General features: G+C 37.2%; 1 protein-coding gene across 1 annotated transcript; it reads right to left on the bottom strand.

Annotated features, from left to right (window-relative positions):
• Nucleotides 1–21,811: 21,811 nt before the first annotated feature.
• On the bottom strand, nt 21,812–26,378 carry KERA (keratocan). Its single transcript, XM_040989582.1, has 2 exons — nt 25,490–26,378; nt 21,812–21,984 (listed from the first exon to the last, which is right to left on the bottom strand). The coding sequence occupies exons 1-2, from the start codon at nt 26,373–26,375 to the stop codon at nt 21,812–21,814; spliced, it is 1,059 nt and encodes a 352-aa protein (XP_040845516.1). The 5' UTR covers nt 26,376–26,378.
• Between the last annotated feature and the right edge of the window lie 659 nt (nt 26,379–27,037).

The following is a 27,037-nucleotide window of genomic DNA, read 5'->3' as shown; positions in this document are numbered from 1 at the left end:
CCCCTGCCCTTTACACAGAAGAACCAGTATAGAGTTCCTGGCTCCTGATTCTGACTTGGACCAGATCCAAGCATTATGATCCCTTTGGGAATGAATAGGGGATGAACAATCTCTCTCTCTCCCCCCACCTCTCTCTCTCTCTCTTTGTTATTTTACCTGTCAAATAAGTGGATCTTTTAAAAATTTAAGTAAAAATATCTCATACATTTATTCACTTAAAATAAGTTTTCAGGCATTAGCTGTCTAAAAAATATTATGTCCAGGGTTTCGGGCAGTGTTTGAACATGGCATGCCATGTCATGGCTGTTCCACTTCCAATCCAACTCCCTGCTAATCTGCCAGTGACAGCAGCAGAGCATGGCCCATGTTCTTGGGCTCCTGCACCCACGTGGGAGACCAGACCTCTGGCTTGGGTCATGCTTTTCCCAGGATTACTTCATAAATTTCTGCAAAGAGGAAGACCCATGCTAGGCTGAAAGCAGTAGTTAGGAACTCAGTGGAGGTCTCCCACAGGGACTCAATTACTTGAGCTATCACTGGTACGTCCCCGGGTCTATGTTAGTAGGGTGCTGAAGTTAGTAACTGAGTCAGGTATTGAATCCAAGAATGCCAATATGGCTTGGGGACATCTTAACATGTGATCAAACCTGACCCCAACAATAGTTTTGTTGCTAGTATGTCCATATAATATTTGGAACATATTTATACCAATAAATTATTAATTATATATTTGAAATTCAACTCAATAGAAAATTCTGTATCTTAACCCATCTCTAATTAGGTCAGAACCCAAATTGGAAAGAAAGAGTAAATTTTTTCACACCTAGACTAGTCAGCACAAAGATTGCTTATAGAACCTTGGAATCTGTCCAATGGCAGGGAATTTAAAGTTCATGTAGGAGAGTAAAATAAACAATACCCAAATATTTCTCATGGGATATTTAAATAAAGTAAGGCTTTCTTGAAGGCAAATGGATTTTAATCAAGTAGATTAAAATCACGCAGGCACAGTGGATAGCCTGGGGGTGATGGCAATAGGCCAGGGGTAATTATTAATCATTTGAAACCCAAGGTGTTATCCTCCAAGTTGCCTGACATTTTAAAAATGTATTTAGTTTCACAGCATAGCAAAGTCTAGTATTTCTTAAAATGTGTACATAAAAAATTGGTTTAACAATGGCCAGGATTATTCATTAGGTAACATAATAAGCTCCTGCTGGTTCTGTTACAGAAAAGTGTATTTTGAGCAGATTTGTGATCAATATCCCAACTCAAGATTTATCCAGGTACATAATTTTAATTTGAGAAGCTGTGGATGTCCCTAGTATTATTCAGGGTTCTGCAGAGAAGCATAAGCCTTAGAACATTTGTATACATGTTAGCTTTAAGAAATAGCCTTATGAATATTGGGCCTGGTAAGTTTGAAATTCTCAGGGTGGTAGTAAGTTGGGAGTTTACAAAGGGTTTCTGTTAGAAATCTTGAGACTTAAGTTCTTCTTTGGCAAAGTTCACTGTTCCCTGTTAAGACCTTCAACTAAAATCTCCTTTATGTAAAGCCAAACTATTTGAGATGATAGCTGCATTCCACAAAATATCTTCACAGAAACCTTCATATTACTACTTGATAAAAGTGTTGGACATGGTCACTTGGCCAGTGTGACACAAAACTCACGTCACCCTCCCTTTTAGCTATATTCATTTCATCTGGAAAACAGGGTGAGCAACTTCTGCTTTGACGTTAGAACTTTTCTGAATTCAACATTTGTTTGTTCTGTAACCTTGAAAACTTTCACATAATATTTCTTTGCCCTAGATTATGTTCCTGTGAAAGAGGCACAATAATATCCTCAGGAAATGAAGATGAGAATTAGCTAAAAATCTTCGGAAAGTTAGTGAAGAATTCATGTTATGGAAAAATTACATTTAGATATCCAAAATGATTTTGCATCAAAGTGAACTTAGCGTTTTATTCCATATTTGGTCAATATATTGGAACTATGCTCCCATATTTAAATGGTGCTCTGTATGTAAAACCATGTGGTCTACCTTCTTAACCATAGCAAGTATCTGTAAGTAATAATTTTGGGATATATAGTTGTTATTCTGTAAAGCATAATGAATTCTATTAGAATTAATGTTATTTCTGGGTTATTTACCTTTATATCCAAGAGGATTGGAAAATCCATCATGGCTGCAATTCCTCTTTCTGATGTGTCTTTTAAGGGGGTTTCATATATAAGGAACATCAGAAAGTATGCAGTTAAATATCACATTACTGTTGACCAGTGTGTTTCCTGACATCTTTGGTCAGCCTTTTGGATAATCCAAATCATTATCCAAAGTGTGACTCCTGGATGAATAACTTATTCTCTGGCAGGGAAAGGAGAGTTAGAGTGGAAGAAGGTCAGAAACACAGCTTTAAGAAAGGTTTGAGCAGATTCCATCAGGAGAAAGAGAACCTGTGCTTAAAGAAGGAGCAAGGAAGAAAACAAAAAAATTAGGGATGGATTTAAAACACAGGTCATCTCTGCTCACTTCTCCGAAGCATGTCATTCTTTTAGGAGGCACTAAGCTTGTTAGAACACAGCATCAGGGCCCGGCGCGGTGGCGCAAGTGGTTAAAGGTCCTCGCCTTGCACCCCCGGGATCCCATATGGGCGCCGGTTCTAATCCCGGCAGCCCCGCTTCCCTTCCAGCTCCCTGCTTGTGGCCTGGGAAAGCAGTCGAGGACGGCCCAAAGCTTTGGGAACCTGCACCCGTGTGGGAGACCCGGAAGAGGCTCCTGGCTTCGGATCGGCATAGTATCGGCCCGTTGGGCTCACTTGGGGAGTGAATCATCGGACGGAAGACCTTCCTCTCTGTCTCTCCTCTCTGTATATCCGCCTTTCCAATGAAAAAATAATAAAAATAAATCTTTAAAAAAAAAAAAAAAAAAAAAAAAAAAAAAAAAAAAAAAAAAAAGAACACAGCATCAGTCTGTTTGCTCCTGCATAACCGATTTTAGGTTACCAGTTGCAGGATGCCTGGAGAAAGGCCAAGCTGTGTCTCTGTTTTCCTGAGGGGGCCAGTAGCCGAACAGCAAAATAACCTTTGCTACAACAAAATCCCCAAGGAGCCATAGGAAAATGCTTTACGGACTTACAGGAGACTGGGGCAATTTGAATATTAAAGAAAGGTCATCTTTTTAATTAATTTTGAGGCCCGGGTTCTTGTGGCCTCGTTATATCTTGTTTAAGCTTATGAATCAGTGTAGTATTTTTCAAGCTTCTATCATCGCCAGACCATTTTAGCTGTTTGCTTTCATATCCATATTAGCCCATTGCATTACTTAAAAACATGTGCTGTCAAAGTTGATTCCTTCACAAATTTAGTCCTATATATGTCTTTGAAAAATGTCTATTTGTTTTTATTTAGGAGGCAGATTTACAGAGAGTGAAAGAGAAACAAAAAGAGACAAAGATCTTCCAGCTACCATTTCACTCCCCAAATGTTCACAAATGCAGGAGCTGAGCCAACCTGAAGTCAGCAGCCAAGACCTCCTCCAGGTCTCCCAAGTGGGTGTAGGTTCCCATGTATTGACTCATCTTCCACTGCTTTCCTAAGCCATAAGCAGGGAGCTGGATCAGAAGGTGCCCCTATGGGATGCCAGAAGCACAGGAGGAAGATTAGCCCACCTTGCCACCACGCCAGCTCCAGCCCTATATGGCTTTTAATTTCTATGAAATCATAAGGGTTGTTATTTGCATGTGTGAATTACGTTTAAGAAAATTAAATCTGCCTTTGTGAACCTGCATAGAAGTGTTTCTAATTTAACCAGCAGGAATTATTATCAAAGCTTTAGGTTTCAAATTACATTTCCTGAACTCTTGCTGTAGCCATGAATATTTGGCAATGATTTTGTCAGAAGTTTTTTGCATGTGGATGCAAGAATAGTGAATAAAGTCAAAGTGTTGCTTTGATTGAGTTTAATATCAAGTGAGAGTAACAAACCATATAGATTTTTTTCAAAATTACTCATGCAATAGGTAAAACAATGTAAATATGAAAATATGTTCCTGAGAAGACATCATTTTAATTTCCATGTGTCTAAGAAAAGCCAATATCCCATATGATATTTTTAGATTTATTTTATTTATTTGAAATGCAAAATTAGAGAGGGAGAGAGAGAGAGAAAGAGAGAGGAAAGGGAGAAATACACAGAGATTTTTCCATGTGCTGGTTAACTGTACAAGTGGCATTACAGCCAGAGAGAGGCCAGGCTGAAACCAGAAGCCAAGAGTCTCACGTAGGAACCTAAGCACTTAGGTCCTACACTGCATTCCTAGGTATATTATCAGGGGAGTGGATTAGATGTGAAGCAGCTGGGATTTGAAGACGTTCCCACAACGGATGCTAACACTGCAGCTGCACTACAGTGCCAGTGACCTTAACAATTTTTAGTATTTATTTAATTAGTTAGCTGAAAGTCTGAGTTACAAAGAGAGAGAGAGAGAACTAGATAGATATCTTTTCATCTGCTGGTTCACTTCCCCAGACAGCTACAATAAGCAGTTCTGAATCACGCCAAAGCCAGGAGCTTCATCCAGGTCTCTTATGTGGGTGCAAGAGCTCAAGGACTTGGAGCATCCTTTGTTGGTTTCTCAGGCCATGGGTAGATAACTGGAGTGTAAGTGGAGCAGCCAGGACTTGAACTGGTGTCCATATGGGATGCTGGCCTTGTGGTGGAGGATAAGCCTTTCGTGTCATGGCATGGGCCCCAAAAGGCTGCGCTCCTGACTCCACTTTCTGATAAAGCAGGAGACTTGTGGTGTAGCTGCTAATCACTTTGTTTTTCTTTGGGGGGGTGGGGGTGGGAGAATTTGGAAAACTCAGATGACTGGTTTGCAAATATTATCACTGAAGACATATTATAACTAAGAATTGAAATAGCACATCCAAAGTGTTGGAATGAACACAACAAAGTTGAAAAACACCGTAAAGGAGTTTGTAGTAGCAGTTTGTTTCCCCTGCTGCTGTTGCTCAGTGAAGCTAGGGGCTGCAGAACATTTCGAACTTGTGAAGAAAGACTAGGAAGTACAATGAACTCTTCATGAACTTGAAAAACAAATGGTGTTTACACAAGTGTTTATGATGGATAAGTAGATCAGTCTGTATCTTATTTTGAGGAATGCATGAAGAATTCTTCTTGAGGAAAGAGAATTTCCTTTTAATCATACAGAAAAAGTTCTGGGATTATTGAATAGTTGATGTAGAATTTAGATTTCAAAATTGAGCCTTTCCTAGGTTTAGAGATACAAAGGAAAATATTTTATTCTGTTTTATATTTTGTTTTCTGAATAAAAATTAATATTTATATGGCTTGGCATCCAATCATACTAAAATACATGAAGAATGAAATATAATTGTACCAGTTAATACCCGGCTTTATATTAAAACCAGACAATTAAACATTATGCTTTCTCCTTATTTAATTGCTGCGTGCATTCTCATACCGTGCCATGGTGCTCTGCACTGTGCCCCCAGACCCTAACTGATTTATGTTAAATGTTCATATTGACAGATTTTAATTTCAACTCTAAAAGTACAGGGCATTCATAATTTAAATACATACTGGCATTTATTAGTAATAGTAACACCTAAATCAACACTATTATGTATGAAATTTAACCTATCTCTTCCCAAGTCCATATGATCATTTTTTTTTCATTTTCATCTTTTGGTTCAGTAGAATTGTTAACTCTGAAATAGTTTACTTTAATTCACTAAGTGATAATTAATCTAGGTCTTTATCTCGATCCTGAAGAAAAAAAATGTGTTGGTTATAACTTTCTTTTTAACTATCCAGGCTGCCTAAATATTATCCCTCATCAGATGGAGATGTCCATAAAATACCAATATTTTATAATATTGTCATGTTAGGATAATAATACACTGATAAACATATTAGATAGCAAGTTAAAAAATAATGGCAATCTGGGCCCGGCGCGGTGGCGCAAGTGGTTAAGGTCCTCACCTTGCACGCCCGGGATCCCATATGGGCGCCGGTTCTAATCCCGGCAGCCCCGCTTCCCTTCCAGCTCCCTGCCTGTGGCCCGGGAAAGCAGTCGAGGACGGCCCAAAGCTTTGGGAACCTGCACCCACGTGGGAGACCCGGAAGAGGCTCCTGGCTTCGGATCGGCATAGTATCGGCCCATTGCGCTCACTTGGGGAGTGAATCATCGGACGGAAGATCTTCCTCTCTGTCTCTCCTCTCTGTATATCCGCCTTTCCAATGAAAAAATGATAAAAATAAATCTTTAAAAAAAAATAATAATGCAATGTTCAAGCTGATTAAAATACAGTCAACACATTTTCCTCATTTAAAACTGTAGTTACTTAACTGGACATGGCAGCCGTGATGCCTGCTGAGCCCAAAGCCACATCCAAGGGGGATCGTTGCAGTGTCATCTTTTTTGGCAGGATTGTTCCGTGTCTACTTTCACAGTGTGGATCACTCATAATCTCCTACTGCAAAACTAGGAAAATGTGTCCGTGCCAGCTTTTAAGGTCGACCAATACAAATGCCCTGACTTATTTTCAGCCTGTGAATTAGAAGGTACAGCATTTGATTTTCTTCTTTGTGTGTGTGAAGTGTCTGATATTTCTTTTCACTTTTCCTCTGAGAACAGGGTAACCAGGCTTTGGAGAAGCCTCTTGGACATGGCTCTTAAGGATCATACCACCCCGACTCCCAACAGTACATGTGTGACACATCAGTTGTTTCCTAAACGGGCATAGGACATGCACATGTTCAAACTGTTAGATTAACATTCCATCCCAATGAAGTCACTAAAATAAGATGTATCATAAAGACTTGGAGGGGAAAATCTTAATGGCCTGCACAAAGCAAGGAAGAAAATCTCATAAAGGATACTGTAGTAGAGTGGAGAGCCCACAACCAAAACTATACACATGCAAAGGAAATTGCTATACCTGATATTAAACCAACACCTGGAAAACTGAGACAACTTCAGTTTCAACTGATACCCACTGCAGGGAATCCTGAATTCCAGGTAGAACATAATTTCTGCCTTGTGTCATTCACAACACCTACAATGCAATGAAAAGCAATGATAAGGAAAAACTGACTATACAATCCAAAAGGACAAATATCGTATGTTCTCTCTGATATAAGGCAGCCTTCACGCAAAATACAAGATCAGTAGCCCTTGTGATACTGTTTTTGTTACATCTCATAAACTTTGACATTTTTGTTTTTATTTTCATTTCTTTTTTATTTGTTTATTTTTATTGGAAAGGCAGATATACAGAGAGGAGGAGAGACAGAGAGGAAGATCTTCTATCCAATGATTCACTCCCCAAGCGACCATAATGGCTGGAACTGAGCCAATTCGAAGCCAGGAGCCAGGGGCTCTTCTAGGTCTTCCAAATGGGTGCAGGGTCCCAAGGCTTTGGACTGTCGTAGACTGCTTTCCCAGGCCACAGGCAGGAAGCTGGATGGGAAGCAGGGCTGCCGGGATTAGAACCTGCACCCATATGGGATGCTGGCGCGTGCAAGGCGAAGACTTTAACCATTACGCTATCACGCTGGGCCCTATTTTCATTTTTATAAACACTTTTTTTTAATTAATTTTTTCACTGACTCAATCAGTAGCATCATTTTCTTCAAGAAGGATTTTTTTATTTGAAATTTTTTTTTCATCTCTCCAGTGACATATCTCTTCAGTTATTTAACTTCATGTTGTAAATTTTCTAGTTTTCTTCCCATTAGTGATTTTGTTTTTGGTTTTTCATTTAAGGGGATGTATGGTAAGTGTATAATGGAGACTATCATATCTAGATGTGAAGATACAATACAGTATGCATCTCTAATTCCAGATCTAAGATGAATTTCCAATGAAACTGCTCTCTGCCATTGTCTATACCTGCAATGTCACGATATACTTAACAGCAGAACAACAGACTTACGATTGTTTATGAAAGACTATACTGTTATAATGTAGGGGAAATCAGTGAGGGGATAGGATTTCAGGAGGGAGGAAGGGAAATCCCACAGCATATGGAACTATATCATAAAATAATTAAGTTTAAATTTTTTAAAAAAATTGAATAAAATTAAGAAAATAATTAGTTTGAAATACACTAAATATTAGAAATTAAGTATTTTAGGCAAATAATATTTAGTATTTGGGGGCTGTCGTAGTGACATTGCAGGTTGATTTTCTACCTGTGGCATTGATATCCCATATGGGCACTGGTTTGTGTCTCACTGCTCCACTTCAGATCCAGCACCCTGCTTATGGCATAGGAAGGCAACAGAGGATGGCTCACTCCATTGGGGCACTCATCCATATAGAAGACCCAGAAGAAACTCCAGGCTCCTGGCTTTGTACGGTAAACCTCTAGCCATTGTGGCCATTTCGAAGTGAAACAGAAGATGGAAGATTTTCTTTCTGTCTCTCCTTCTCTCTGTAGATTTTCCTTTTAAATGAAACCCTACAGACATACAAGTCAATTTAAAACATCAATAGCCTAAAATAATTTAAAATTCAATGGAACTTTCATAACTGAGAAAACAATATGTAAGGTTTAAAAATCTGCCATGTATGGTAGAATTAATGATAACTAAACTTGACAGTAAGTAAGTAGAAAATACCGAAATTGAATAAAGGAGACAGAGAGGAAATAACAAAAATAAATTAGTAAACTCTCAGTGATCTGAGTGTATTAGGGACTCTAAGATGTATCTCAATGTAATCCAAAATGGAAGGAAAAGAATGAGGAAGAAAAAAAGTATTTGAAGGGTATACATCATTGAAGCCTAAAGCATTCACTTAATGTTTAGCAGCCAGTTCCTGTAAGTATCTCAGTGTGAAGAAGTCCTCTGGGCTCCATTGCCACTGATGCTAGCAGTACTTCACTGTGCCATAACTAATGAAGTGACAATCCTCCATTGCATCCTCAGGAGTAGGCACTACATGTGGTTACTTCAAAGAGTTTGTGGAAAATTGCAATTGAAAACTAAGTGGCGTAGTGTGTTAAGCCTCTGGCACAGTGCTGGCGTCTCAATTGGGCACGAGTTCCAGTCCTAGCTGCTCCACTTCTGATCCAGCTCCTTGCTGATGAATCCGAGAAAGTAGTCAAAACAAAACAAAACAAACAAAAACAAAAGAAAGAAAAAGAAAGGTGGTCTAAGTGCTTGGACCCTGGCATCCACATGGAAGACCCAGATGAAGCTCCTGTCTCCTGGCTTTGGATTGGCTCAGATCAGATCGGGATCTGGTTATTGTAGTCATTTAGGTAGTGAACCAGTGAATGGAGATTTCTTTCTGCCTCCTCCTCTCCCTCTCTAACTCTGCTTGCCACATAAAAATAAAGCTTTTTTTTTTTAAAGCTAAGTTTTAGTACAAACACATTTTGGAAATTAATGCATTCTATAAAATATATTTCCAGGAACTTTAAAAGATACTATATTGTACATACTTTAGCTTCTAACACTTATCTACCTCTTCTAACGCTTACATAAGAAACAATGACATGAATGAAGGAATGGTTGAATGAATTGGTGAGTGAAAGGAATGTCACCCAAACCAAGAAGCTTTAAGTGAATAAAATTGGGGGTTAGGGAGGGAATGTGTTTGGTTCTACCCACACTGGGGGCGTCAGGAGATAGCATGAGCAGCTGGGTCCTTGCCACCAACATGGCAGATTTCCAACCATGTTTTTGCCCTGTCAATTGCAGGCAATTGGGGATTAAACAAGTGAGTTGAAGACCACTGCCTGTCTCCCTCAACCCCACCCCACATCTCTTTGCCTTTCAACTAACTGGTATTTTTTAGAAGAGACATTGAACGTGGTGTATTAGCTTTTTGTTGCTTAAGTAACAATCAACCCAAGCTGTAAAAAGACCTCTGAATTGTGCAAGCGGGATTTAGAGCTCTAACTAGAGGCTGTAAATGGAACTAATCTCTTTGTAGGGATATAAAATGCACCAAAAAGCTCCTAGAAATCTCTCAAAGTGTAACTTTCTTTTCTTTATTTGTATGGCTGCTAACCTCTAGTCACCTAAGACTTTATAAAGTGTAATCGCGTATTTCATCATGTGAAATGGATTTTACCTATTGGATTGCTATTGGAAAAAAAAATGTTTTTAAATATAATGGGAGGCTTATTGCCTAACCAGGCTTCCAGGGGCTCCTTATTTTTATAAGTGAACTTTCTACTCTTTAAAATGAGGCCTTTTTTCTCCACAAGGTCTTTATCTTCTGAATTCCAGATTAACATCTGGCATCAATAATATGGTAGTTTGGAAAACAATTTTGATCATAAGTTTTTCTTTTTTTTTTAGGATCTGGTATGAGATTGCATTTTTATTATTTACACATGCTATCATACTTTCCCTTTCTCTTTAAAATTCAAAATGAAACATTGACTAATTTCATTTTTCAAGCTAACATTCCTGGTTCTCCATGAACTATCACAAAAAATCTTTGAGTTTTGTTTTTTTTTGGTGTGTGTGTGTGTGAGTTTGTCCAATTACTTTAACAGATAACTTGATTTCTGTGCAGAGAGATTTTGTCTCCTCCATGCTAATTTATTTATTTTATAGATGGTTTTCTGCTTTTGGAAAGAAATCCTGTTTCTTATTTAATGAAAAAAGATACATGAAGCATTGAAAAATGTTAAACCCTGATAAAGAAAATAGAGGAGTTATTATAAACCTCATAAAGAATATTTAATACAACACACTTGGAATAAAGAGTTGGAACAAGGGTCAAGTTCACCAATGATTCAAGTTCACCATCTTCTGAAAGACAAAACTTCATGGCCCAGGCACAGAGACCCCACCATTTTGCTTTGACCTGATGGTGAGGTTGGGATGAGATGAGAAAAATCTAGTTCTCCAGACTGTGTCCTGTTTCAGCCGACAGGACAAATGATCTGCACTGGATAAGCACAAATCTTAACATGGCGTTTCACAAGTGTACTTACAACTTCAAGTAGTCATGATACAGCTGAGTTCATCTGTGTGTTATACACCAAAGCAAATTTGAAGTGGTGAGAATGAGAGTGTACGAAACTCAGCTTTCCAACTGGGTGTGTCTGAGAGACGATCTGCACAGTTAGCCCCTGTGGTGTTTGAGCCTTGTTTACTCACCTTGATGTTTGCTCAATCAACCCATTTTTATTATTGTTTCTTGATTTCTGACTATACTTCTCAATTCTTTTCTGGGGTGATTTCTGTGAACAATCCACGTTCAAGTCCTTGCTTCAGAAACTGATTTATGAATCAATGACATTCAAACACCGGGTGGATTTAAAAGTAAGAATTCAATTGTTCTAGTTTCTGGAGAGAAGTGAAGGAGAGACCCTGGACTTGGTAAGGGTCCTGGCAAGAACAAGCAACTGTTTCTACCCTTTCATCTGTTATGAATCATGTCTAACAAAGGAGAAAATTAAAGTCGAAATGTTTTTGTAAGTTACCTGAAGTCTTGGAATGATTCAGTGTTGTGACTGAAAAATATGACCTCCTATTTACTTGCAACTAATTGCAGGATATGGAAGTGTTTTCCCCTGTGGATGCGGTAAACAGAAAAAAAAAATGAATTGACTTTCTTTTGCCTCCACTTATTCTACAGCCTCTTTTCTCTGTTTGTCAGATGAAGAAATAACATCTTGAAGTTCCTATTTATGGTTACATTGCTGATTGTGTAGCTAATACTACTACTACTATTAGTTGCTTATGTAGTAAATAGTTATAACGCATTTATATTGTCATTTGTGTATTTGTGCTTTACTTTTAGTAATTCAAAACAACAACTGTTTTCTTTACCTTTCTGATTTTTCTCTATCTGGTCAAAACTTCAGTGAGTAAATTATTTCTTAGACATAAAGGTAATCTATTATGAGAATCTGATTTTACTGGGACCTTGGACGTTGTTAACACTTTTACCTCTAGCTTCTGGCTTTTACATATCTTTTGCAGGATAAGAATAATACTTTTCACACATTATCCACTACTGAAATAAGATGCGTCGCTTTCTATGCTTTTCTAGACATTTTAGTGTGCGTGTGTATGTGTGATTTTGGGGTATATTTTTACATTTTCCTCTTTGTTTAGTTTTCTGCAATTTTCATGGACAAAGTGCATAGCTTCAGAAATGAACTGGAAAATGTAGACTAGCATACCGGAGGTGAACATATGTCGCAACATGCTTCTCCCGAATAAATGGAGGACTCCAGATAAAACTGGCAATCCACAATGTGACAATGTGATACTAGATTTTCTACCATTGCCTATATCTACAATGCCAGGATACGCTTAAACGGCAAAAAGGTGGACTTGTAATTGTTGCTGAAGGACTACACTGTTGTAATAATATAGGGGAAAATAGTGAAGAGAGGGAGAAGGGCAAAGGGAAAGTCCCTACACCTGCAAAACCGACTCATGGAAAATGCTAGATAGGCAAGTAAGTGAGTAAATAGATGAATAAGTCAATAAATAAATAAAAGGGAAGTCATAAAAAAAGGTTTGATGAGGTAGAAAGTAATGCATAGCTCGTGTAATTGGGTTGCTGACTCTCACTAGATAATGTTCCCTGTCCCAGCCCTGTCCGTCACTCTGGGGCGTGAACCAGCAGATGGGAGCTCTCGCTTTTTGTTTCTTCTTTGTCTACCAAATCAAAAAATAACAATTTTAAAATTTAAGGGAAAAAAAGAAATATGAGGAGACTGATGTCTCACCTCTGAGACCAGTGGTCCATGATTTGGATTGCTATTCTAGGATACCTGCAGATGTGCTGGTGCTGCAGATTGGCACCATCACCAAATCCAAGAAAAGGGAGAAAAGGGGAAGAAAAAGTAAAAAGAAGAATAACAGCATAATTGCAAGCTTTCTGCAAAAGAATTTAATGGGCTTGGAATTACCTGACTTTTGATAAATGATATTTTATATATGTATCATCTGCAAATAAAATACTTATCATTCAGTAGAGCAGACAACAAAAGAACATTTGGGCATCTTTACAATGTAATTGTAGAACATGCAATGTTTTGAGTTTCTCAAATGACACAGAGAAATAAATACTTTTTGCCAACTTTTACTTTCTTGAGTGCATGAAATATGATAAATTTAATGTACAACTAGTTTTATTTGGAACTTTTCCTTTGGGATTGCCAATAAAGAAATGATATAATTCTTTCCAGATTTCCATTGGTTTAATTATGGTGTGTGTGTGTGTGTGTGTGTGTGTGTGTGTGTGTGTGTGTGTGTCTAGGAAACACATTAAACAGGATAACGTTATGGAATATTCATTCTCATTTACCAGTGTGCACAACTTAAGTTTAGTAGAATTACAGCATACTTTTGGCATGAAGTTACTGAACTAATTATGTGAAATTTAATTGCAAAGCTGATTGGTATATATTTACATAGCATCTGTAAAGATCATTCCAAACGGGTGTGTGAGCTTATTTTATTTTCTGTGAACTTCTTCAAATGCAAAACCCAGTTTCAGAAAGATAACTTTGAATATTAATTCATTGCCCTCAGGTTCCTTGGTCACAGCTGTTTCTTTTACAAACACAGAGGCTTTGATGTGGCAATTTTCATTTTATTCTGTTGAGATCTTTGCCAAACATTTGGAATTATTCCTTAGGACCAAATTATTCTGTTAGATAACTTAGAAATTGTTAAACTGTTTTTCTGATTTAGCATAGTTGAAAATTCAGACTTTTGTAAAGTTTACTTGCTAAGATTTTCTCAGTAAAAATCTAATTTTCTTAATGATGTGCGTTTTAAACAATACTTGACTTGTTAGTATGTTTCTATCAGAAATGTTACATGCTTATGTGTTTTTTTTTTAAAGATTTTATTTATTTTTATTGGAAAGGCAGATATACAGAGAGGAGGAGAGAAAGAGAGGAAGATCTTCCATCTGATGGTTCACTCCAGAAGTGGCTGCAATTGCTGGAGCTGAGCCAATCCGAAGCCAGGCGCCAGGAGCTTCTTCCAGGTATCCCATGTGGGTGCAGGGTCCCAAGGCTTTGGGCTGTCCTTGACTGCTTTCCCAGGCCACAAGCAGGGAGCTGGATGGGAAGCGAGGCTGCCAGGAATAGAATTGGCACCCATATGGGACCCCGGCGCGTTCAAGACAAGGACTTTAACCGCTACGCTATTGCACTGGGCTCCAAGCTTATGTTTTAACTTTTATAAATTTTAGGTCTGATTACTGCAGTTTGGGTCTAGCAATAATTGATATGTTTCCTTTAAAAACTAAATGCATCAATCTTAAAGCTACAAGTACCAGATTGTCTTGTTAGTATTAAAATCTCCTGGTATGAATATTTGCGCATGTTAGTTATACTTGATATGCCAAGCTACATGTGTGGGGAAAACAGAGATATCAACAACTCACAAAAAGATAAAATGCTACTAATAAATCAACACAGAAAACAAGTCATAAGGTGAATTAGGTCTTGGAACTAAGGATGAGTCTCTAGGGTAGGAACAACTGCAGTGTGATTGGTTTCTCAAGAGTGAGGCTCAGAGTTCTGAGGGCTAGCTGGGGTGTGTGACGGAGCAATACTCATGTGAATGTACCATTCAAAGGCAATCATTCACAGGCTGGAGAGATAAGTCTCCGGAGAAATTGAACCTCATCTTGAATTTCCCAGTATGCAGGACTGTGAGAAGCAAAGGGCTGTTGTTGAAGCCATCCTGTCACCAGTATTTTGTCATGACAGTCTTAGAAAACTGGTATAATTATCATATCAAAGAAGTCTGTGGATTTTAGTGTGTTTAAAAAAAATGAGCACATTTAGCTAGGAGTTTGCATAGTAGTAATACCCAAATGTAAGTTATTTCTTAATAAAAGTTTGGTCTAAAAAAAGAAGTGACAACAGAAAAGTAAACTTAAATTTTAACTGTAAAACAAAATCTTGTATTTACAAAAATGAGAGGTCCAACAGTAGTAGTGATATACGCAGGGGGAAAAAAAAGGAAGAGGAGTTGTAGGGTGCTGTTAGCATTGTCGCCAGTGGAACAATGCACAAAATTTTGGTGTTGACTGAGAGAAGCGATTAGAAATCACTACAGGGAAAAATAATATTCCCTGCAGGGTACTGATCTCCCATCAGTGAAATGAATTCCCACCTCTAAAAACACAAACTCAAATGCAATCAAAGGTTGCTTAAGGAGAGACCAGACCTTGATAACCATGCTTTCAAATACGTTACCTTGACCTTTAACTCTCCACCTTTTAACACTCCACATGCTGTTCTCTCTCCCCAACCCAGAACTCATGTAGATACTCCAGATGGAAGATTCCAAACAGTTCCATGGTGTTAGATCTTTGGGGACATCATGAAACAAAGAAAAAATGTTGTTGAAGAATATTTGTCTCACATTCCTCCACCCTAAAAAAAGTTCCTGAAAATAAATTAATCCAATGCAGCAGAGAATTGAGGATGAGGCCGAGTGTGAAGACAGATTTCACCATTTTTTGGTTGGTCATGAGTGGTGGAAATGTATGAAGTGGTGAATCAGAGGACAAAGTTTCAGTTCAAACTTTGCTAAGGGATGGGTAGAGAAATGCAGTCGGTCTCCTCGGAACCCAAAGTATGCATATGTCACAGGGAAAAAATGCTAATATTGAAAACTGCCCCTCTTTAAATTTTCACACCTTGAAAGTAGTTTACAGGAAATGGGAAGTGTATAATTCATAACTTAAGACTTGTAAACTTGAACTACTTTGTCTTGAGATTAAAAGTATATATAACATTGAATGGTGGCAAAGTAGAGGGAAGCGACAACGTTGATAACCTCATCTCGCACAGGGAAAAATAAGAAAGGAGATGGTCTCACTGAGTCATTGAAGGTTAGGGTAGAAGTATAAGGCTTTCATCACAGATTTAGTTGAGTAAGTTATGATATGCAAATAGGATGAAAATTATAAAAAATGGGGAAAAGATTAGTTGCAATTATAAACATATAAAAGAACTTCCATAACAGAAGCAATGTAGGTTGCCTAAAGGTGCTAACGAGGAGTAAGGATACATACCAATAGTTTAAAGACAATTACAGAATAAACAAAACTAGTTAGTCATAAAGGTAGTTGTTTCTAAAGAGTTAGTCTGGCCCTGGGATAATATCAGGTGGCTGTTATCCATCATTGGGTACCAGGGTGGTTGGACGGCCAAATATGGCTTCTCTTATTTCCCCTCTGCCTCCAGAAACAGGAAGCATTAGAAAATTTGGAAATAAAAAAATCACACCCCTTTTCTCTAACCCTCGATACTTCCCACCCTGACAAACTGTGTAAACATCATCGAAAATAAAAATTGAGAAACAAATTGGAAAAAAGAAATAAAACACAACTCTAAAATAACAAAAAGTACATACAATTAAATATTTTATCAGGAACTGGTCTCATGGTAAACAAAACTTGTTATATTATGTCATTTGTACTCGATATGCTAAGTTTTTGAAATGATAAGAGTGTAGCATCAATGAATATTAGTGAATTGTTTCTGACTGCTTAGGACTTCTTCCCAGCTGAATGTTTTACCTGTCTATCTTCTTTCCCCCTTTCAGATTTTGTCTTCCATATGATCTTTGGGAAATTTAATTGTATCTTACTTTCAGTTATACAGAGTATGAAAAATAAATATACTTCAAATTGAAAAAAAAAAAAAAGAGTTGGTCCGGGTTGGAAAGGGTGGGTTAGTAAATTGTTGTTTTTACTACAAACTTTTCTGAGATATTTTAAAATCATGTTTATGCATGATTTGGAAATAAATTAAAAATTAAGTCAAATATTGCACTGATTTTATAGCTGATTTTCAGAATTTATTGAATTTAAGGCTGAGAATTTGCTCCAACTGAAAGATATCAAAATATGAGGGAATTAATTAGAATCAACTATTGAAGTGCAGTAAAAAAAAATGTTCCTCTTTTGCATGACAGTTGTTCCTTTAACAGACAACAGGGCAACTCTGACCCTCATTGTCCCTTACAGAGCCACAATGGCACAACCACTGCCAGCCAGGATCTGGAACACGTGGACTCTGCCCTCTGACAATACTGAAGGAGCATTAAGTTGGAACCCACATGCAATCCTTTGCCCTTGAAGTGATATCTGTCAAGTACGTTCATCGCATAGTGGCCAAAGCTTACTTCAGGTTTCTTATTTTCTGTATTTTTTGTCCCTTCACGGAGATGTGAAGTTTAGTCCTTCTGTATACTCTAAGATGAGAAAAATCATGTAAACATTGGACAATTCCCTCAAAATTAAAATGTGTTCAGAGACTTTAGTTAGGTAAAATATGATAATCTGCGTTTTAGAACCTTGAAAACTGCTGGAATATTATGAAGGGACAAAAATCCTAGAGATTTTTCTCCAAGTTTTATTATAAAACTTTCCAATGGAAACACTGAATGTTTGCAATGGCAACACTACCCTTATGACAGGTACCTGCATTTTATCATGAACTTATAACAATTGTTATCATCACATACTTGTCCAGATTTATTGCACTCTAAAGCATCTTCAAAATGGTTCAAATGATGATAACATCATTAATGCAGATAATAGTTTCACATATTAAATAACAACTAAATCCTAGGCATCTTAAATATTCTATTTATTTTACTGAAAGGGGTAACATAGCATGTGCAGTAATGTTTACTTATTACGTAAAGAAATAAAGGCTCTAAGATTTGGGTGATTTGTTCAGGTTCCTTAAACAGGCGTAGGATTCAAATTCGTTTGAGTCAGAATCTGTGTCCTCTGTGCTCTTCCTGGTGCACCTCACCTTGTCAGCCTGGACTGTGAGCTATCAGCAGGGCTAGGTGATCCACCTTACTTGTGTCCCTTCCCTTCTATCCTGTCTGTTGACATTGCCCAAATTCTTGGCATCTTGTGTAGAAATAATGTTTCTGCAGTGTCTCTTCCTGATTTTTTGAAGACAGTGCTCCTACCTCTCGACCTGAGAAACTACTCAGTCTACACTTCCATGACTCAGAAACTGTTGTTCTTCTGTTATTTTGAATGCAAGTGAGGATGGAATATATTGCAAGACTCTTTTCTTTTTGGAAACAAACCCTGGCATCATAAAATATACTATGGATAGTTTTTCAGATTTTTTTTTTTCCAAAAATGGAAGTCCTGTTAGTCATTTTTCTGTTCTGATTTTTTTTTTTCCAGGACAATTTTCACTGGTCTTCAGAAATCTTTAAGAACCTACTGAGTTGGTTTCTATACTTGTACATTTGCTCAGCTAAATGTCACAAAAATGTAGACCAATAAATATAAATGCAAAAATAATAATCCTGTGATTTTGCAAATTACAATTTACACTTGCTTGACATTTTAAAATTCTACAATATGCTATGCATACTTTTTTCTTTCTTTTCCCAGTATAGAAATATTTTCAGCAAGATATTTTGAGATCTGTCTCAAATGCTGAAAGAACAGACATTCTGGCAGAGATTCGTTAATTATGACATTTTTTTTTCTGCTTTGTTAAATCATAAATTGTCTTCAGTATAAGCAAGTTTCAGATGTTGTGCCAAATCTCATGCAATAGGATATGATGATTTTCAAACTGATGTCTTAACATCATCAAATGCTATGGGTATGTATGTATTAGCCAAGATTACTTTTTTTCAAATCTAGAATTGTATATTTTTTAGAAGTAGTATAATACAAAGCTCACGAGAAGGGCTGTGAGCCTAGATTACTTGTGTTTGAATCTAACATTGGCCATTCATCAGCTGCATGACATTACGAAGACATTTCAACTACATGTTGTTTAGAAACATCATTGTTGTGAGGCAACTTTTCTCTCCCAGGCTGCTTAAAAACATTGTGAGCACTTGCATTTGTCATTCTTAGGAAATCGTAGTTTCTTGACCTTTTGTTCTTATTGACTTACTTCCTCTTTAGTCTGGGATTTCTTCTAATGATCATATCCTGGATCTTCTCATGTCTTAGTATTAGGTTACTTCAAATGTTTTCAAATCAGACACAGACCTATTTTTCTTGTCTTCCAGATCACGTATACTTTAATTCCCCTCACAGCCATACCTCATGTCATTGAGTCTTTAGTGTTTTATGTTAATTATCCACTTTTTCATGATTTTGATTCTTTTGCTTCCCAAATTCTAACTCTTATTTCAGTAGACCCACTTTGTTATCCAACTTTTGTACCCAAATAAAAACATGTAGTTTGGATCAGTTCAAAATGTGCTCTTCTTCTTCCTCCTCTTCTTTTTGTAAAATAATGTGATGCCATTAAACACACACACACACACACACGCATTTACTTATCTATTTGAAACTGTGAAACACACACACTCAGAGAAAGAGAGGGGGTGGGTGGGAGGATCTCCCATCTGGTGGTTCTCTCCTCAGTGCCAGGCTGAATCCGGTAGTCAGGAACTTTATTTCTGCCTACCATGTGGAGTGGCCGAGCTTCAAACACTGAGCCATCACCTGTTGCTCCCTGCATGGAAAACAAGATGATCAGGACTGCAACTGGCACTCTGATATGGAGTTCAGACATCCCAAGAGGTGGCTTAACTTGCTTTCCCACACATATTTATAACATTGTCTGGTTTGCTGGAGAAATCCCATGCTCTTCTGTGTGTCAGAGTCATCATTAGTCATACAACTCTAATTTACCCTTTTTTGGGGTACTTCCTACATAACAAATGATAAAAGCTATACATATTTTTTATGAGCTAGAATTTATGTTAGTTGATTCTTTCCCCACATCAGTAAATGACTTTTGGTATGAAAATAAATAGGCAATATTTACATTATAAACCTTATGGGCAATCCTTAACTGAAAGTCTGAAAATGCTTATGATTCTAAATGTACATAAATATGTCAAAATATGTAGGGTTTTTCAAAATACTGGTAGGCAACAGTTTGTCCAAGATGCTATTATTTGTAGAATAAATTCTATTAAATAGGAATGCTAACTTGAACTTTATTACATAATGAAGCTCTTTTTTTTTTTTTTTAAGAAAAGCTTTGCTCATTTTTATTGGAAAGCTAGATCAGATTTACAGAGAAAAGATGAAGCAGAGAAAAATATTCTCCATCTGCTGGCCCACTCCCCAGATAGCTGCAACAGCTAGAGCTGAGAAGATCTGATGCCAAGAGTCAGGTTCCTCCTCCAGGTCTCCCACATGGCAGCAGAGTCTCAAAATGTTGGGCCACACTCTACTGCTTTCCCAGGCTATAAGGCATGAGAAGTGAAGCAGCCAGGGCATGAACAAGTACACATATAGGATTCCAGAGTCCATAAATTGAGGATTTAGCCCTTGAGCCATCATGCTGAGCACAAAGTTCTGTCTTTTTTTCTTTTAACTCGTAAGAAACATTTAAATCAAGTAATTGGAATGTAATTGTTTTCTTACATTTACTGGGAAAAAAAGAATGGAGATACGTGAGTAGGATTTTGGCCCAGTAATTAAGATGCTGTGTCCCAGAGTGGCTGGGTTGAAGTACTGACTGTGCTTCTGATTTCCAGTTATAAGCTAATGGTCATCCTAGGAGACAGCAGGTGATATGTGAAGTACTTGAGTCCCTTACCTTTGTTGTAGGAGACTTGGACTGAGCTTCTTGCTCCTTGCTTCAATCTGACCTAATTCAAACCTACTGATCTATTTGAAAGGCCAGCTTACAAAGAGAGAGACAAAGAGAAAGGTATATTCCATCGGGTTGTTTACTTCTTGGTTGGGCCAGGCCAAAGATAGGAGCTCGGAATTTTATATGCATTTTTTATAAGAGTTACTGGGACCCAAACAATTAAGTCATCTCCACTTTCTTAGGCAGACTAACAGGGTGATGGGTCTGAAGCAGGGCTGCCAGGATTCCAACAGTGACTCACAAGGGGTGCCAGCAGGGGCTTAACCAACCATGTAGCTCCAGTTCCGTTTCTCAAATAGGTAAAAATTAATAATTAAATTTTTTAAAAGATAGGAGAAATGACAAGGGAGAAGACATATTTGCAAATATTCATGTTAGAAAAATTAAAACAACTGGTAATTATAATAATTTCATTCTTTTTATTCAGTAAAATTCAGAATGCTGACAAATGTAAGCACTGAATAATTCTAGTTCAAATGAATTTATATGGTAAGACACGGAGATTCTGTTAGAAATGCAGTGTCATAAATGCAAAATTTGAGTTGTATAATTGCAAAATTATATAAAAAGTTGCAAGAAATACTAAATAATCAGACAGTGTTAGTGCCTTTTTCTGTTTGGTATTCAGTGACTTCAACTTTCTTATGAAATAGCTCTTTCATTTCATACCCACTGTTGAGCTAAATGCCAAACTTGCTTTTTTAAAAATGATTTAACAACAACCTGTCTGCTTCATCATATCCTTATAAAGATGTATCTCAATTTTTCACTTTATTCAAGTCTGTTTGCTTATTGTGCTTATATTATAAATGTAATAGCTGCATAAGCGATTTTGAAAATACACAAATACATTCTTATTGCTTAAAAAGTAATGACATTACTTGATATCAATTAAGCTGCTAAGAGTTAGCAAGAAGTGTCTTTGAGTTGATAAATGATCTTAACTCTGTGTCTGATTTATTAATTATGCAAAAAATTGAGAAACCATGTATGTCACTGGTAAAAGTATTTTCCAGTAGGAAAATAAAATGCATACAAATGAAGATAGTGACTAACAGCAGCTGAAAATGTGATTTTGGTGTTAAACCTATGGCTGGTAACCAAGTTATGTAAGCAACATTAGATCTATTCTTGACTTAATGAAATTGTGTTTATATAATAACAGCCTGAAGGAGCCTGAAGCAGTTCATTAAATCCATTGGGATTGGAGGTTTGATCTCATTTCCATCCAGGCGGAGGTAGCTAAGCTGAGGTCCATGAAGGAAGGAGTCTCGTTCAGGATGTGGTGTGCTGGTGGTAGGACATATTAATGAGACGTTCACACCTATGGAGACAAAGATTGCATGAATGAGTGAACTATAACATGACAGTCTAGAGTTGAGAATAAATATCAGTGTTCCCCATGGAGGGCCTAGTGACCTATATGTGAAAGCAGTAGTGATAGAAATCACTTTTGTGGAAATTAAACCTTTTTCAGTGAAAGTAACCCTGAAAAATTGTACAACATATATAGATTCATCTCACTTCCTATTCTGCTTTAATTAGTACATAGCACTAGAAAGATTGTCAATATCTGTGATAAAAATAAAGGTGTGTCGATATATCATTGTGTTCCAACCTTGCAGACAGTATAATGCATGTTTAAATCACTTTGGCGTAAGACAGGTGATGCTGAGGGCAGTAGAACTGTAGACAATATTTCAAGCCTGGTGTTCAAATAATGGTTAATTATATGGCAGGTGGATGAATGGATGGAAGAAGCGGGAGGTAGAAAATCAGTCTTACTTGGAAAAGAGTGCTTGGTAATCACCTCAAAACATGCAAAATTGCACACCACCCGATTTTAGGGCAATTAGCATATCTTCACATATGTAATACAGATAACAACCCTCCATCTCTACACTTAAATGTATTTAATCAGACAAATATTTGCCAAGAATTAATTATAAATAATTCAACCTGGAAACATGCTACCATCCTTTTCACTTGTTTAGAATTGGAGAAACTTTGCACCTGCCTTGTCAAACTCTTTAGCCTCAAGAGCTGTTTAGAAGATTTAGAATTGAAGAGTGAAGGCCTCTTAAACTAGCAAACTGATGGCTTACATCAAATTTTTGGGAAGTGTTTTGGGCAAGAGGTCTTATTTGATTAGGTCTACCTACTTGCAGCAATATTCCTCATATGTGTCCCATTGGAACATTAGTATAGTATATGAAAATTTTCGTGCTTGTAGCAAGGTTTCTTTGCTAAGATTATAGGTTATTTCATGATTTTTTTAACTTGAAAAAATAATGACTACTGTTTGTATAGTAGTTCATAAATATAAAATTATTTTCCCACATATATCATCACACAGGCTGTCAGGCAGCTATCCTCATCTGGGTCTTGTGCACATAATGGATTTGGGAAGAAGAAGAAAATGTGGAAGAAACATTCCACTGGACGAGTGGCATCCCTGAGGCTCATCCTCTTCCTACCACACAGAAGCCCTTGTGTACTGGAGAGGGTGTGCTGCTACTTCTGATGGACTGTGTATCCTGTTGCTATCTCCCTCATGCCTAAAATCAGTGCATGTCTGAGTCAATGGAAAGAAGTGTCCTACATTATATTACATTTATAAATTAATTATGGAATCTCTCAGAGAGCACCAGGGAGTGATTTATTTGAATAGACATCAGTGCTGTCCAAATACTTTCAGGTATTCAGAAGAAGTATACACTGCTTGAGAAAAGTTCTTGCTCTAGTAAATTCTGAGGGCTCTTTGTATAAACATTATGTTTCCTGGAAACCATTTTATTAACAGTAAGAGTAGATTATATGACAAGCAGAACTAAGTATTTTTACAGTTATGTAACAGTATGGCATACTTTGTAAGCCAATAATGTCAGCCAGATCTTTTATATTGTACGTTTCTGCTCTTGGAATAGAGAAAAGTAACATCTGATATCTACATTAACATTAAGAAGCAAATAACTTAATGTTTGTTGTCATTGAGCTCTGTTGATAGGATTGTTCCCTAAAAGATTTCCAGATTGAACAAAAGTGTTGTTATGCTCAGGGAGTAGAAAAAGCAAAATGGAAAGTCCTACCTACTGAACGAGTATAAATCAACCATTCTCAAATCATTGATGAGTAGCAACAATACTACCTCTGAACTAAGCTGTTAGGTCACAGTGCATCCCTGCTGTGTCACAAACCTAGCAACTTGTGTTAATCAGCTCTGCAGATGATTCTGGTGTATGACAACCTACAGTGACTGATAAATACAACCGAACGAGAAAACACTTGGGAAAGCCCTATAAATGAAATGGTGGAAGGAGTTCTGTGCTTCCCAGCCATGTTTTTAACACATGCCTAAACACTTTATTCTCACATTCTCAAAGTGAAAGTTACAGTTTACAAATGGAGCTCTATGGGAATCCCTTGAAATTATCTTTGCACTACTAATGCCTGTAGAACTTTTGTTATCCAACATGGGATGTGCCTGCTTTTTTGCTATTTGATTTAACTAAATGGGTTAATCTGTAAACTTTTTCGTCCTATTTCATCTTTTGCTTTTGACTACGGGTAAAACAATATGTTTCATCACCATGGAAAAATCACTGGTTTGGTGGCAGCCTGCCATTCAATTCCTGGATCTCAAGCTGAAGTACGCTGTTCTAAAAAATATATATCGTAACTGTGTAGCAGCCAGTGGAAATATTAGTTTATTCTTATAAGTTACATTTATGCATGGTTATTCACTTAAAGGTTTTAGTTATAGTCTATCAAAATATCCTTCTGACAATAACCGATCTTATTGTCTTATAAACCATTCCATGTGAATCTCATTTTAGGAATACAGTTTGAAAGGCAGTCTAGGAGGAATCTCCCCAGGACTGCCTTTCCCAAGGACTTGTGTCATGATTGAAGATACATGCGTAGGTGTTAGACACCAGTACTTGTGTGACTGGATGAAACTGTTTTCCACTTCAACGATGAGGTCTAGCCTGTACTTGTGCATGATTATGAAGCAGTGACATTTATTTCTAATGTCAAAAACATCTGTTTTTGATAACGACACTTTTTCCTAATGCCATTTCTGCTTTCAAATACTTTTCACTCATCCCTAACTTTCTTATCAAAAGCTTTTTACGAAAAAGCAGAGGATATTTTATCTTATTTATTATCACTGAGTCCTAAGGTGTTAGTGGCTTCCGAGGACACTGAATATCAGTTCAATTTAGCAAAATTTTAAGCTACAGGGATAGTTCTCATCATTTGCTTCCCAGGGCACCAGAATTATGTCACATATTGATTTAGTAGAAATGAAAATTTCATACCTACCTACTGAGCTAGAAATTATGGGGATGGAGTCACAACATCGCAGAATGCTTAAGAGACCCACTCTTACTGGGAACTACAACTAGAGACTTGTGAAATGTGTATGTATCAACTATACTACAATTTTTAGAAGAGATTGCTTTCCTAATCCTTCTTACATTATATTTCTTCTATTACTAGTCATTAAGCCACATGTGCCTTGGTACACTTTCTCAAGGAAGCCTACTCAGTGAGGCAAAAGTAGCAGAATCTCTTCCAATAACGGATGTTAACTTCTCCAACAGATAATAGCCTTCTGCACATGATTAAGCTTACTTTTCAATATTCAGTGTGAAGGTTTACAATTCTTGGTTCATGAAAACTGTAAGTAGGCACATGTTAATAATGGCAAATAAGTATACTTAAATACATTGAAAGAGTGGAGGGAACACAAGGATGGCTTCTGTTAAAGAATAGCTGTTAGGACTCAGCCTTGGAGTGAAGGGCACACCTTGATGGGTACTCACTTTTAATTTTGTTGTGGTCAAGGTGAAGGTGCTGCAGGTGAGCACTGATCCGGGGAACCTTTGTGAGTCGATTGTGAGAGAGCTGAAGGTCCAGAATGGATGACACGTCAAAGCCACTTGATGGGAGGCCTGCATCTGATAATTTGTTGTGGTTTAGTCTCAGGAAGGCCACTTTAGGGATCACATTAAAATAATTTTCTGGTATTCCTTCAATGGAATTGTTGTCCAAAAATAATTGCATTGTGTTGGCTGGCAATCTTGGTGGCATATTTCTCAGCGCATTCTTGGCCATGTTGAGCTGCATGAGGTTCTTAAGGCCCTTAAAGGTGTCTCTTTGAAAGGCATTGTCTAACAGTTTATTATGCTGTAGATCAAGAAGAGTCAAGTTCTCTAGATTGCTGAAGGTTCCTTGAGGAATTCTAGATACTTTATTTCTAGCCAACTGCAATTGTTCTAAACTTCTTGGCAGTGGAGAAGGTACTTCTTCTAACTCATTATCTTCCAGAAATAAGAAAAGGAGTTTCTTCAGTTGGCTCAGGGCTCCTTTTTCAATTCCATAGTTGGTTATTTTGTTTTTGTTTAGATTTATCCATCTCAGCTGGGTGGCATTCTCAAATGGCTTCTCTGGAATGGTTTCTATCAAGTTGTTTTCAAGATAAAGATACCAGATCCTTGAAGGAATAGCAGGGATTTCTTTGAGACCTCGATTTTCACAGTACAGAGCAGTGGGAAAATTAGGGGGACAGAAGCACTCCATGGGACAATCAAAGTCATCCGCACGCCAATCTTCTGACTCATTTCCTTCATAAACCTGTCTCACACTTTGAGTCCACACAGTATCGGTTATGAATAACACCCAAATAACAAAACCAATGGTAGTTGCCATTTTGGTACCTAGAAAATAAGAGACAGGACTGCTTTACATTTGAAGATCTTGACCTTTGGATAATTGTGTGATTTGAAATGAACAATGGGCATTGCTTTTTCAGAAGAAAGTTGAGGGCATGTAAGCATTTCTTATTTAGGTGTCAGTTAATAGAATTTACTTAGTAGGTATCATAAGCAAATCACTCTTTCAGACACTTGAACTGCTTCACCAACTTGCAGCTTTCTGATTTTAACCCAATTACAATGAAACTTGAGAAATGGAAAGCAAATTTTAGCAGCGCTAAGTACTTTTCCATTTCAAACTTTTTAACTGAGGGAACTTAAGGCCAATGTTGAACACAACAGTATTAAAATGTGATTTTTAATAATTCCTATTGAGAGTCTGTGTTATTCCTAAGAAGAAGGCATATGCTTTTACTTTTACTGCTAAATGAACAGAACATCTGGATGAGATTTCCAACCTTTTGGCCCTTGAAACAAAAAAGTACAAAAATTAAGAAACAGTTTGGCAGTTTCTTGTGACAGAAGATTCTAGGACCTGAAGAAAAATCGTGAGTAAACTCTTGTCCTGCTGCTGAACACCTCAAGTAAGTTTTATTTTAGAAACAATAGTACTTTTAAGGTATATAATCACATTGGTTAGTTAAAATCTGAATTATA

The sequence above is a fragment of the Ochotona curzoniae genome, unplaced genomic scaffold (assembly GCF_017591425.1).
Source record: "Ochotona curzoniae isolate NIBS_2020 unplaced genomic scaffold, NIBS_Ocur_1.0 contig_1014, whole genome shotgun sequence".
NCBI classification, from domain to species: Eukaryota; Metazoa; Chordata; class Mammalia; order Lagomorpha; family Ochotonidae; genus Ochotona; species Ochotona curzoniae.
This window is presented reverse-complemented; position numbering and strand designations above follow the sequence as displayed.